The sequence below is a fragment of the Zingiber officinale genome, chromosome 6A, assembly GCF_018446385.1.
Source record: "Zingiber officinale cultivar Zhangliang chromosome 6A, Zo_v1.1, whole genome shotgun sequence".
Taxonomy (NCBI): domain Eukaryota; kingdom Viridiplantae; phylum Streptophyta; class Magnoliopsida; order Zingiberales; family Zingiberaceae; genus Zingiber; species Zingiber officinale.
In genome coordinates this window covers 87,047,533-87,061,726 of record NC_055997.1, presented here as the reverse complement: position 1 = coordinate 87,061,726, position 14,194 = coordinate 87,047,533, and the positions used below count along the sequence as shown (strand labels likewise).

At 36.2% G+C, this 14,194-nt stretch overlaps 3 protein-coding genes and 1 non-coding gene across 4 annotated transcripts; 2 read left to right on the top strand and 2 right to left on the bottom strand.

The window, feature by feature from the left end:
* Nucleotides 1-2,113: 2,113 nt before the first annotated feature.
* LOC121994160 (elicitor-responsive protein 3-like) lies at nucleotides 2,114-3,306 on the bottom strand. The gene is made up of 5 exons (XM_042548294.1): nucleotides 3,101-3,306; nucleotides 2,773-2,838; nucleotides 2,574-2,700; nucleotides 2,381-2,495; nucleotides 2,114-2,297 (listed from the first exon to the last, which is right to left on the bottom strand). The coding sequence occupies exons 1-5, from the start codon at nucleotides 3,165-3,167 to the stop codon at nucleotides 2,238-2,240; spliced, it is 435 nt and encodes a 144-aa protein (XP_042404228.1). The 5' UTR covers nucleotides 3,168-3,306; the 3' UTR covers nucleotides 2,114-2,237.
* Nucleotides 3,307-3,577: 271 nt separating this feature from the next.
* On the top strand, nucleotides 3,578-6,592 carry LOC121996807 (pentatricopeptide repeat-containing protein At4g21705, mitochondrial-like). Its single transcript, XM_042550924.1, has 2 exons — nucleotides 3,578-3,902; nucleotides 5,211-6,592. The coding sequence occupies exons 1-2, from the start codon at nucleotides 3,621-3,623 to the stop codon at nucleotides 6,462-6,464; spliced, it is 1,536 nt and encodes a 511-aa protein (XP_042406858.1). The 5' UTR covers nucleotides 3,578-3,620; the 3' UTR covers nucleotides 6,465-6,592.
* Nucleotides 6,593-8,548: 1,956 nt separating this feature from the next.
* Nucleotides 8,549-12,064, top strand: LOC121996808 (tetraspanin-19-like). Its single transcript, XM_042550925.1, has 6 exons — nucleotides 8,549-8,773; nucleotides 9,794-9,893; nucleotides 10,741-10,821; nucleotides 10,908-11,012; nucleotides 11,535-11,711; nucleotides 11,835-12,064. The coding sequence occupies exons 1-6, from the start codon at nucleotides 8,625-8,627 to the stop codon at nucleotides 11,841-11,843; spliced, it is 621 nt and encodes a 206-aa protein (XP_042406859.1). The 5' UTR covers nucleotides 8,549-8,624; the 3' UTR covers nucleotides 11,844-12,064.
* A 503-nt stretch (nucleotides 12,065-12,567) lies between these two features.
* Nucleotides 12,568-12,648, bottom strand: TRNAL-AAG. Its single transcript has one exon. It is a non-coding gene; the product is annotated as a tRNA-Leu (tRNA).
* Nucleotides 12,649-14,194: the final 1,546 nt, after the last annotated feature.

The window sequence follows — 14,194 nt, the reverse complement described above, 5'->3', positions numbered from 1 at the left end:
TTGCTTGGTTGGAGAAAATTCAGAGGAGATTAGATTGGTCAATGAGCTGAGTCCAGCTTGCCTTGTTGGTGCATCATCAATTCAGGCAACAGACTTGGGAGAAGAATGGCCGTTCAATTTAGAGACAGAAGATCTATCACAGTTTGTTAGCTCTATGGCATATGACACAGTTAATGAACCACAGAAGACCATGCAGCAGTTTTCTGAACTTGATACTGATGAATGCCTGTTTAAAATTCCTTTTCAAATGTCACAAGTACATATGACGGCACCAGAGCTGACACCTTCACCATCTCTCCGACGACAGGATGAGGACTTGTCGGCTTTATATGGTAACTTGGCAATTGAAGGAAACTTTGAGATGAGTGGTGAAGTATCACAACCCATAAAGCATACACATGATCTGGGATCCACAACCTCCATGGTTGTTGAAGCAATCAGGAAGCAATATCAAGCATCCAGACAAGCAGCTACCATGCAGCAGTTTTCTGAACTTGTTACTGATGAATGCCTGTTTAAAATTCCTGTTCAAATGCCACAAGTACATATGACGGCACCAGAGCTGACACCTTCACCATCTCTCCGACGACAGGATGAGGACTTGTTGGCTTTATATGGTAACTTGGCAATTGAAGGAAACTTTGAGATGAGTGGTGAAGTATCGCAACCCATAAAGCATACACATGAGCTGGGATCCACAACCTCCATGGGTGTTGAAGCAATCAGGAAGCAATATCAAGCATCCAGACAAGCAGCTACCATGCAGCAGTTTTCTGAACTTGTTACTGATGAATGCCTGTTTAAAATTCCTGTTCAAATGTCACAAGTACATATGACGGCACCAGAGCTGACACCTTCACCATCTCTCCGACGACAGGATGAGGACTTGTCGGCTTTATATGGTAACTTGGCAATTGAAGGAAACTTTGAGATGAGTGGTGAAGTATCACAACCCATAAAGCATACACATGAGCTGGGATCCACAACCTCCATGGTTGTCGAAGCAATCAGGAAGCAATATCAAGCATCCAGACAAGCAGCTGCACTTAAGTGCTATCAAATGATGCATTCTGGTGGAGAGGAACAATTTGATGAGGCAAAAGCAAATGCCTTTTGTCAGTTGCAGGCAGAAACAGCTTCTATTTTGAATCAACCAGCACGATCAAATTTAGCTACTGGAAGATTCTACCAACAAGAAGGTGCACCATTTGTAGGCCTTGTACTTCCATATGAGCATTCAAGCATGCAAGTTAGTACGGAGCCTACTGCTGAACAGGAAAAGGGCGATGCTATATTAGATCAACAAGCTCAACCCAATTTATTTACAGGAAGCTTCTACCGACAAGATGAGGCGGCGCCATTTGGAGAACCTGCACTCACTTGTGAACTTCAAAGGAACACACAGAGCCACCAGGAATTTTCTTCAGAACAAGCTCAGTTGGGAAGAAGTGATAGCGATAAGCAAAAATCTCCAGATGCATTTGCATTTGGCAACTCTTGGCTAGACCCTTACCTCAACATTTTTACAAGGGACGCTCCAGATTTTGAGGATACTGACAAGGTCGTACAATATTTTGAGAATTAACTAAATATTTAGAGCTCCAACTCCATCTGCTGTTCAACCAAATTCCAGATAGAATGAGTATTTTGTACAGATGAAGTTCCAGTGCACAAACTTGTACTTGCAGGAATTGGTGAAAGGGTTTGCTTCATCAAGAATCCATGCAGCAAGATTTTCTACCATGACAATATCTTATGGACTGACAATGCCGGTGCTATAGCTAGTAGTGTTTTTTGCCATGTTGACAAACAAGCATTTTTATCCCTCTCGGGCAAGTGAATTCAACCTGCTAACTGTAGGCAAGTTGTTTATTCTGTTTTTTTTTTTTTAAAAAAAATTAACAATTTATTACCTGTATATTATGATCTTTTCTAATCATTATTCTCCATCAGTAATTTATCGACTTTGGTTAATCCTAAATGTTTTAGGATTCATGTAAAACTATTTACTTATTCTGAGGATGACTGCCATGTTATTATCAAACGAAGGAACAGGCCAAACATGATCATTTTGTTATTCTAAAAAGTAATCAGATAAAAAAAAAGTGTCATAATTGATTAACGAAGTTGAGCAAATGAAGTACATTTTAGATTAATTAGCATTTTCAAATGGATCAGAAGAATATGATCTAACACACTTTACATTGAAGTAGAATGTGACGAAACACATCATGCTTTCAGGAGGATTGTTTCCATCCACCATAGCTCTCCTTGTCGAAATCCCGATCAGTATTTTCCTGCAAAGTTAATCAGCATATGGTTCTCGAGGCATCCAAATACAATGGAAAGAATGAGATAGTTACTGAGAGGAAAAAAATACTTCTGGAGTGAAGGATAGAGCAATTTTAATCTCTCCAAAATATTTTTGATCCTTGACAACATTGTAGACAGTAGGAGGGAGTCTTCCTTCTTGAAAGACTGCTTCTAAAGGAATGCTGAAAGATACACGATCAGAACAGTCTGAGCTTAAACAAAGAACATAAAGAGTATGCTTTCTTCAATATGAAACTCACGTTGCATCTCCAACGGAATCATCGGCCGTGCACATATCGCTGTCCTTGAGCTTGATGGTGAGTTCTGCGACACCGTCGGAGATGGTGAACACAAAGCTCTCGTTCCATTCAGGAGTACAGCCTTTCCCTGCACATCTAGTCACATTCTGAGCATCACCGTAAGCAATGGAACACGAAAAGGGGTTTATATGTATCATACCAGATGCGACGCTGCTCCTCTGTTCCTGTGACCGGTATGTGAGGATTGCATAGGGATCCATGTTGCCTGTTCCCATCCGTAAGCAAGATCAGTGGAGTGATCAATCAAAAAGGGATTGATTGAAGGTAGCAAAGGTGGAATATTTGATCGAGGGAAGAGATCGATAGCGGAGATCAGTGTTGGTAGGATGATTACCGCACCAAAAAAAAAACAATTTTTATTTGGGGGTTGTGAACGAGAAAAAAAAATCGTGTAAATCGAGGGAAATTTTAATCTTTTAAACTGCACTATCAGTGATCGGAGATTTAGATTCAATTAGGGATCGTACTGAGGAAATCGGTGCCCTCGAGGCCTTTGGCTCCGACGAGGAGGACTTCGAGCGTCCCGCGAACCATGCCTTCTGCCTGTCTCAGCCAACAAGGAGAAGAACAACTGAATTATTGGAGGATATAGCGATGATGGAGGAAAAGCTATTTATAGCGGTTAGAGGAGTTGAAGAGCAGAAGTAGGAGGGGTAAACGCGACCCAAGCCGCTCCTAAACTTTTCGGATTTCGATTTGAAAAAAAGAAAATCGTTCTATTAAATTATCGAGCCAAGCCTGTGCTGGATTTGGAGTTCAAAAATATTATCAAACTAAACATTCTAGAGAAATAAGTAGAAGCCTAGGGGCCAAAGTGAAGATTTTTCTAACTGCTATAGACCTATGGTCCCCCTTTATAACGTGTCGTTACAATTTTCATATTGCGCGATACCAATAAGAGCGTTATAACGTACCGCTATTTCGGTCAATCGGAAGTACTATATAATAAATGTACCTTCGTACCAGTCGGCCGCCGAGCGCCGCGCTATGGATTCCTCATTCTTCTCCGCCGCTCGTCTTCTCAAAAGAGCCCTCGAAAGTCGTCTCCTCCGCTGGGATTCGGCGCTGGCGAACGGCAGGCATTACTGCACCAGAAAACCCCGTCGTGTGACGCTGCAGTCCATGATATGGCCGCTGGGCGACCCCAACACTAACCTCTCGCCGGTGCTCGACCGTTGGGTCGACAAGAGAAAACCCATACGACACGTAGAGCTCCAGAATATAATCAGAGAGCTCCGTGTGCGCCGAAGGTACCGGCAAGCGCTGGAGGTTGGTCTCCCTTGACTCATGCTTTCAAGTGTTTGTGAATTTTCCTCTGAGACGAGTTTCCTTAAAGTCCGCGTGATGGAACTAGTTGTGTGCTCACTAAAGTTAGGAACTTGAGTAGGTGGATACTCACGGGATTTTGAATCAAAAACACAAGAATTCTATGTCATTTCTAAATGCCATCTTTCGTTGTTTCTGTGGATTTTAAATGTTTGACTCCAGCAGATTAGCTAAGTCTTTGTGATATTATTCTCACTGGAAAGGGATGCATTTATAATTTCTAGATTTATCATAGAATGATCTTAGTATTGTGAAACTCTTGTTCCTCTTGCAATTGTAATATTTATCTAAGGACATGTGAGAAATATTACTTCTTTGTTAGTGTTTAGCAGTTGTAACAGAACTTAGCTCTAGCCTTGTATAATATCACTTATCCTTTCAAAATGATAGAATTAACTTTGAGTCTGTGAATGCCCCACAAGTATTTCTTTGAACTCCAAATCTCCTGGCGTTAAGAATGCTTTGTTGTAGCTTTCACATGTCCTTGGGTAAATGTTTGATCTTTATTTGTTAATCTGAATTTCTGAATTTCCACCTTATTTCTTTTGTTAACAAAAGATACTAGATATTTGGTAATATCTAACTGGTCTTTGTAATTTGGCCGTGTCTTTTTATTTTTTCATATTACTAGTAACTTTATTCAAGGGAAGCGGTAACATGAATTCATTTGCGAGCAAGTTGGCCCAATGACAAAAGTATAGTATTTGAAATTATGAAACAAATTGTCTATAGTACTTAATGTTATTGAACATAGAGTTCGACTTACTGAAGTTGGGGGTTTAAGTTTTATGTTATTCCTAAGCTGAAATTTCCAACATGACACAATATTTCTTAACAGCATCTTTGTTACTGGTAGCAGTTGCATTGTGATTATTTTCATGCCAAGTTTATGGTTGATGGAATATCTTAAATCTTAGTGCTTTAGAGATACAATAATGTGCTGTCTATAAACTGTAATGTACTGGTGTATATAATTGATCTTTCAATTTTAGCAATGTTGACATATAATTCCCATTTAAATTCTCCACACATTTTTTTTATATTAGATTGTAACTTTTTTTAGGAGAATGAAAGGTAAAATAAAAAAGATTGCAATAGTTTGATATTCATTTTTTTCCATTGAAATATTTACCTTTGATATAAAATAGTAAATAATATCTTTTAGCTAGTTTACCAGTTTTCCAGTCCAAAATTTGTTAAGCATTTCTCTGTGTATCTAAGATTGCAACAATGGTGTATTTTTTTCTTGAGGTTTCTGATTGGATGAAAAGCAAAAAGAACATACAATTCATGTCCGGTGACAATGCCGTCCATTTGGATCTAATTGGTCAAGTCCATGGACTGTCTTCCGCTGAAACCTACTTCAATAACATGTGTGAGAAAGACAAGAACGAGAAAACCTATGGTGCACTGCTGAATTGCTATGTGAGAGAACACCTGATAGAGAAATCCTTGTCCCATATGGAGAAGATGAAGGAGCTAGGATTAGTATCCTCTCCTCTGGCTTATAACAATATCATGAGCTTATACACAACTACTGGCCAGCACGAAAAGGTTCCCTCAGTCCTAGAAGATATGAAAGCTAAGAATGTCCTTCCTGATAACTTCAGCTACAGGATTTGCATCAACTCATACGGTGCACGGTCTGATATTCAAGGCATGGAGATGATCTTAGAGGAGATGGAGCACCAGCCACAGATTGTTGTTGATTGGAACACTTATGCAGTAGTCGCTAACATCTACATAAAAGCTGACATCACTGACAAAGCTTTATCTGCTCTGAAGAAAGCGGAAGAGAAGCTCCTTAAAAGGGATGCAGTTGGATACAATCATCTAATTTCGCTCTATGGGCTTCTTGGAGACAAATCTGAGATGAAAAGGTTATGGGAGCTTCAGAAAGTGAATTGTAAGAAGGTTGTAAACAAGGATTACACCACTATGCTCGGAGGACTGGTCAAGCTTGGGGAGCTGGAAGATGCTGAAGTTTTGATGAAAGAGTGGGAATCTAGTGACAATGCATTTGATTGGCGTGTTCCAAATGCTCTTCTAGTAGGATACAGGAAAATGGGTATGATAGAGAAGGCAGAGGTTATGCTCGATGGTTTCCTGAAGAAATGTAAGACTCCCGCAGCCAGTAGCTGGGGGATTGTTGCTGCTGGTTATGCAGAAAAGAACATGTTTGACAAGGCACATGAACTGATGAAAAATGCCCTTTGCGTTTATGTTTCAAGTTCCGGCTGGGAGCCAAATGCAACTACTATTAGTGGTATATTAAATTACCTTGGTGAAGAAGGCGAGGTCAAGGAAGTAGAGACTTTCATTAGTTTACTAAAATTGGCAATGCCAGTGGACAGGGAAATGTATCATACATTGGTTAAAGCTTATGCTAGAGCAGAGAAAGATGCTAGTGAAGTTCTACAGAGAATGAAGGATGATGGCATTGAAGCTGATGAAGAGACAGAGAAGATTTTGAGTAGTAGACAGAAAAATCTTGTCTCTCCATAATAATTGAAATATATTATTGTTCTCTTTGGAAGAGGTGACTTCCAATGGTTTCCCAAATTTACACTAATGTGATACCAAGTTTTGTTCAAATTGCCTATGATTGAAAGAACTAGATGCTTTTTTCAGTACACAAGTAACCTTTGTTTAATTGCATGCATTTATTTCTTGTTTAATTAGATGAAACTGTCTGTCATTACTTGAAAGAAAAATTATTGAATTTTTTTCCTTACAAAATTTTCAGGAATTACTTGTAAAAAAACAAAATACTCAAGGCCGGCTTTAGGCATGGACCATTAAGGCCTATGTCTAGGGCCCTAATTTTTATTGGGGTCCATTATTTTTAATATTTTAAATATATTTTTATATATATTTCTTAAGATAATGGAAATAAATAGAGTCTACGTGAAAAAAGATTTATATAATATCATTTTTTTAAAAAATTAGTGTCATTATTTTTAATATATTAAATATATTTTTATGTATATGTTTTTTTAAAGATAATGGAAAAGAGTAAGATTACTGATTAAAGATTTATGCATAGATCTTATTATTATGCTTCCTACCCTATATAAAGTCATGAGCCTTTTTTTACATTTTAAATTTATTTTTAGGCATACATGTTATTTTATAAGATCTAGTTTATTCCTCTTCAATATCTCTCAATCCTGAGGCAGAATCTCCTGGACCACTTTTTGTGATCCAAAGGATGTGTCACTCGTATTTGCGGTCGGATCGTGGTCGCGATCCTGACGCAAATGGTTGCGATCTCTTCTTGGGTCCATCGTCCCCACCAGGTTATAGTTTTTGTTCTGAACGGGCGGCCAGAGGTCGCCTGGAGGACACCCTCGCTCGACGCCCAGTGACCTAACCACTTATCCACCATCGAAGGTCTCCGGACGACCTCCGACCGCCCACTCCGAACAAAAACTATAACCTGGTGGGGACGATGAACCCAGGAAGGGATCGCAACCATTTGCGGCTGAATCGCGACCATGATGCGACCGTAAATACGAATGGCACATCCCCTAGATCACAAAACGTGGTCAAGGAGATCTGTACTCTTCAATCCTAGCCTTCTGTCATTATGTTTCTCTTTCATTGGTCACGCTTTCTCCTTTTATCATTAAAAACATGAATTAGAAATTTTTTTATATTATCCATAAAATGTAAAATAAAAATACTAATTTTTTTTAGTTCACTCTCTTCCCCTTTTCCAACAACCCATCTCTATGCTACTCTTGCTCATTGAGATTAGAAAAGAGAAATCACACCTAACACTATCATGTTGATCTTATTGGTGTTACTATGCTCCTTGATTAAAATCAAATGTTGATGCATTTATCCGTATTGTGTCTAATCAAAATATAGGATTTTATTATTTTTAGCAATAACGAGTTATATATCTCTACCATTTCGTTTTCTTCATGTAGATTGAATTTACTTGTATTTAGATGTATTTACAATTATAAATTATTCGATTTCCCCTTTGTCTACATTCTATCATTTATAACTATTCTAGTTTAGATGATAAAAAATATGATTTATTTTTTCTTTTGCTCCATGCCTAAAAATGTTCTCATTTAGTTTTTGATAAATGATAATAGTTGGTGTAGTCTCATTACAATATTTATTTTCTAATAATTGTATTGAGTTTTATCATTTTAATTAATAATTTTGTATTTTAAATAGTGAAAAAATAAATTTTATATAAAATTTATTTATTAAAATTTAAATTTTAATTGGTTAAAAAAATTAAGCCACCATTTTTTGAAAGTTTGTTAATCCTAAGTCTGAATTGAAAAAGATGAGATTTTTTTTTTTCACCTAGGGTCTGAAAATAGGAGCCGGTCCTGAAAATACTGAAGTGAACTTTTGGATGTCAAAATTATCTGATAATGAGTAATTTTGCAATAAAAAAAATAAAATCAGATACTATTATTAACTTATTTCAAGAACGACACGTTATATTCGAACGAAATCATATTTAAAAATTTTGGCAGAATTTGATGATTTTTATAACTATGAGGGTCTTCTTATAAGAAGATAAGATCAGGGGCTGATTGAAATATTTGATTCTAATTGAGGGAATTTATTTCGTCATCTTCTTCCTTGGTTCCTCGTCCTTCCGATCGGATTGCTCGTGCGAGGACTCGGTTGAAGATGGGGAGGATCCTTCGTAGCTGCCTGCAATCGATTCTGAAGATGGTCAACTCGGTGGGCGGACTTGTCGGGGTGGCGTTCATCCTCTATGGCCTCTGGATGATGAGGGTCTGGTACCGCGAATTCCATTCCGATCCAACGCTGCCATGGTTTGTTTTCTCTTTAGACATATTTTTCTGATTGTAAGGCTCAATTATTTCAAATTTTAATGATGGGCATCGATAGGAATTTTTTGAGACTTTAGCGATCATTTGTTTTCTGTCTTTGATGTTTCAAATGTAATCTGCGGAGGAATCAATAATTTTTATTTAGAAATGAAAATAAAAATTGTTTTTTAAAAGTTAAATCTGTTTGATGAAGTTTATATATTATGATATAGATTCTGCTATGTTCATTTGTCTTTCATCCCAGATGGATGGCCATTAACCATGGAATTAGGGTTTCTGATAGCTGAACGACTGTGGAATTAAGATTTATTTTATCATAGTAACTGTGCTTCAATATCATTTTAGTCATGCGAGTTGAAACAAATTTTGTCTTACATTTTTTAAAAGAAGTTTGATTGATCATCCACAAATGACCGTGCACAAGCAAATGCATTTTGTATATTTGAATGATCTCCCATCTATAAGGTCTAACATTATGGCCGTATCTCATAACTTTAAAATGGAACAACAATCATGGATATCATCAGACCTCTTGAGATAAAATACATATCTTTATTCTCATATTGCGACTAATGGATTGGTTTTTAATTTAATAATCAATTTGTTAGCATTATTGGTTTAGTTACCTAATTAGACAAGTAGCCAAGCTTTGGAGATTATGCATTGACAATTTTAGGAATTTAATTATGAAATTATATTTAATTAATTGATAAGTAATGAACCAAAATCCATAATTGATAGGAGGAACTAGGCAAAACATAAGGGCTCTGATACACAAATGTTTTATAAGTTTTGTTTTGAAAATTTTTTAATGGTAAATATTACCTGGAGTACATTTATTCTTGCAGGAAGGGGAGTTGTTATGCTATGTGGTTATTTGTTAAACATATGTTATACAATGACTTAACAATTAAATATGATTTGTGTTTTTCTTGATGTATTTAGATGGTTTCAACTGGTTGTCTTATATCCATATTTCACTACTTATTTATGTATTTGCAGGTTCATTTACACCTCCCTTGGGCTAGGAGTTTCTTTGTGTTTAATAACATGCTTTGGTCATATTGCTACAGAAACGTCTAATGGCCACTGCATTACTTTTGTATCCTTCTTGTGAATTATGCTTCACTTAATGGCTCATTTCTATTGTTATACACCATAACATTTCTACATGTGAAGAGGGAAATCAATTATAATTTTTTAAAGAACTTTATATGGTGCATTAATGAATACAGTTTGTTTCTAATCCTAACACATTTGTCTAGCTTAATGATTTAACTTACCGATGAGTTTTGAATGCAACTAAAGGCATCCATAAAATTGACGAACCTATTAAACTTCTTTGTTGATTGTCCTCGTATGAGTCTGTTGAATTGAAAATACAGATACTTCAATCAAAGTATCAATCTAGCTCTTGTCCTGTCTGTAGTAATTTACCCCATTCATTATTCACTTTAACGTAAACTTTGTTCAAAAAAGTGTGAAGACAATCCATTTTGTTCAATATTGTTTGTTTTTAATTTTTTCCTTTGGAACTTATGTTGAAAATCTCTAAGTTTTGATTGTATGTAAAATGACTGTTGGAACAAAAATTTATGCATAAGTACATACATAAGTATATATGTGGTTAAGTTGCATATTTCTATTACTAGAAAATATCTAATACTTCAGTCATCTAGGTGAACTTTATTTCAAGTATAATCGATTCCATTCTAGTGGCGATATTTTATGGACTTACTGATAAAATAATGAAATGCATGAGCATACTTCAGTTATTTGAAACCTATTGTTTGGTTGTTTCCTTGTTAATTCCTCTTTTTTGTTTGCAGTTGTTTTTTAGGCAACAATACTGATAAAACCATTTAATTTAATTGATTGCATTAGTCTCAACTATCTGGGATCATGATCTAAGATGTGTCTCAATGTCTATTATCCTTAAAAAGTAACAGTACATGGTTTTAATCTCATTGCTTGTTATGTTGGAGGCTGCAATAACTGCAGATATAATTCTGAACAAAGATTGGGAGGAGGTACTTGTATCATGATTGTATGTTTTATTGTGATCATCTTTTGAAAATTTTGTTTTAGTAGTTCCTATTTGATTGATCTTTTGCAGGATTTTCCAGATGACACAACTGGGAGATTTAATGAGTTTAAGAATTTTATTAGGTCAAACTTTGAGTTGTGCCACTGGGTTGGTTTAACTATAGTGACTGCCCAGGTATCGTCTTTTGCAGTTAACTGAAAATGGAAATGCTACTTGCACTGAGTATGGTTTGTCTAATTTTTAACCACTGAACTAGCTTTAGATTTGACTATGAAAAACAAAATTTTTTGAATCTACTTCGATACGAGGTGTTGCCTCAGGCAGTAAAGTGCCTTGTTGAGGCCAATTAATCATTATATCTGTTATCTTTTTTCTTTTACTGCTAAAAAAAATAAATAAAAAAAATTGGATAGGCCTTGAAGGAATATGTTTGGAATGAGCAAAAAATGATGATCAACCTAATGTAAATCAACTTGAACTCCTAACTAATTGATACCTGCTCAATTTTAGTAGTAGCAACATTTGAAATATATATATATATATATAATGATTTATGTGCAATCTAATCAAGAAGATTGATTTGGGTTTTTTACTAGACTTAAAATTAGGTGGATCATTGCTAGTGACTTAAAATAACCGTCAGTTTCTAATTTCATTAGATCATTTCCTCTCAAGTATAAAGTTTCATGATGCTAGGGAATGTCCATCTTCTTGGCCATGATTCTCAAGGCTCTCAGTCCAAACAGTGGAAGCTCCTATGACAGTGATGATGATTCTATGAATGCAAGGCTTCCCCTCTTAAGGAACCAGGTTCAGCAAGGAGCAACCTATGTTTGTGACCCTCATGTTCCATATAAGAGTGACTCTTGGAATGTGAGTAATGCTTACCAATTTTGATCGTGACTTCTGTTTGCAAGCAATTCTAGTCCCACTCTATGTTTAAGTTCAAGCCATGTAAATCAAATCTAAGACTACTTTGCCCCTTGTTTTTCGCAGCTTCGGTAAGATCTCAGAAGTTAGTATCTATTGAAATTTCCAGAAGCTCATGGTCATAACCAAGAGTCGAACGAAGATGATATCACTATCCCGTGTAGGCAACTCTATGTTTGAGATATGGCCCTGTTGAACTATTGCGTGTTATGTTGTATGTTGATTGTGGTTTATATGTATAATTTGGTTCACAATGTACCCCTTGTGCATATATGGACTTCCATATTGTTTCAAAACTTTAGTGCTATTTAATCTTCTAAACTGATGTTGTTAAGTACATCTTCCATGTTTGTGCAGTGGTACGTTCATGTAGTCCAGATCCTTTGGTCCGTAATTCTTGGTTCCTTTCGTAATTTACACGTTAGATTGCGGTCAGAATTTAGTTAAAATTGATTGCGATCTTTCTTAGATTACTTTTCCATTTAGGTTATAGTTTTGGATTGAATCAAGTGGATGGATCATTCTCTGCTCGGAGGCTTTCGGCAGTCTGGTTTGATCTGAAATTATAACCTAACCTAAGCGAAAAGGTGAATAAGGGGAGATTGCGAAAGGAACCAGTGATCTGGTCTCATGTTCATGAGGCCAGGTACATCTTCTAACTTGATTGTTAATTTTCCCGCCGTTGATGAGGATCGTACGGGTGGTAGGAGTTGGCGTATCTGATCTATTCGGATTCAACTCAGATAAATATTTGTTAAATTAGTTTTCGTATTTTGCAAAATTAAAAAGAAATTAAAATTGTTGAGAGTGGGATTTGAACCCACGCCCTTTCGGACCAGAACCTTAATCTGGCGCCTTAGACCAACTCGGCCATCTCAACATTTTGATATCTTAATGAAAATATTAAGTTTTCTTTAAAAGTACTGCAGGGTAAGAACATACCATGATTTATTTATGAGAATGAAATTCAATATCCAATAACACTTGTGTCTTCATATTTTGTAAGATCTTATTCTCTTTTAGTTTCTGAAAATGAATAGGAAACTACATTTTTAAGGCTTCAGATATAAAATGATAAGTTGTCAGTTGTCTCTCCAAACTACTAATGCGGGTTTGAATGCATTGCTTGTGGCTCTGATGCTAACCTTGCCGTTATTTCACTTTAATGCAGAGAGTTAATGCATTCAAATGCGTGGCATATCTGACAACTATTATTTTCACTTTAGTAGAAGATTTAACATCACCAAATTTTAGATTTTAAGATTTCCACAATAATTTGGCAACGAATTACTATAAGAATCAGAGATGCTCAAAGGACTTTTAAGGCGAAAAAGGAAAAAACTTAGCAACTAGTTAAACAAAATAGAAAGGATTACACAAGTGAAATAGGTATGAGAACTACGTACTCCACTGAATTGGAGACATACATAAATACACTTAGAGTAGCTCTTGCCTATTAGATATTTTGCTTGCTCAATCTCTCACTTCTTTTCTCCCATATAGTTGCAATTGAAGATCGATCTAGACAGAAATTATGACATTTCTATGAGTACCGAATGAGTTATGAACTATCAAATATCATCCTTACAAAGACAACTTTTCTATGTATTCTCAAGAACAGCAAGTAACACCGACAATTCCATCTATAGAGATCATGAAACAAATGTCTTAATCATTAGATTCCTAACCACTGTTGGTTGAACTGGACTCTACTTGGATCACATAGCCTCTAATAGACGGTATCCGAGTCCATCTTGCCTTGTTAGCTCATCATCAATTTAGGCAACAGACTTGGGAGAAAAATGACCATTAAATTTAGAGACAGAAGTGTTAAAGTCATCCCTAAGAGTCGATGATGAGTTGATTGACCTTTTATCATAAACTAAATAAAACCCATGATTTAAATACCTTAGGTCGAGTAGACTTACTAGAGGGGGGAGGAGGGGTGAATAGTCTGCTATAATAAATTAAAATCTCTCTTGCTCTCGAACTCAACAACAACACACTTATTAATTTAAAAATAATAACATAAAAGAAATAAGAGACTAAAAATTATTGAGTTACAACGTAGGTAGTTGTTAATCCAATACAATAAAAGTGTACTATCAAAAACTCCTTTTTCGACAATGTCAGAGGCAGAAAAGCCCCTTACAACGGTTGGAAGCTCAAAAACGAAATATAGAAAATGTATATTGAGTGTATTATTGAACTCCTAGCTCTAGGGTGCTATTTATAGTATTCTGGTCACAAGTGACTATTGATGATATGACATTGGAGGTACCTCCAACTGGGTAAAACTATATTCTCAATGAAACAGTAGCCTATCGAATCTACGGGATTGGAGGTGCCTCCTATCAATTAGAGGTGTCTTGGTTATTGTTCATCCTAGGTGCCTCCAGTCAACTGAGGTGCTTCGGGTCACTTCC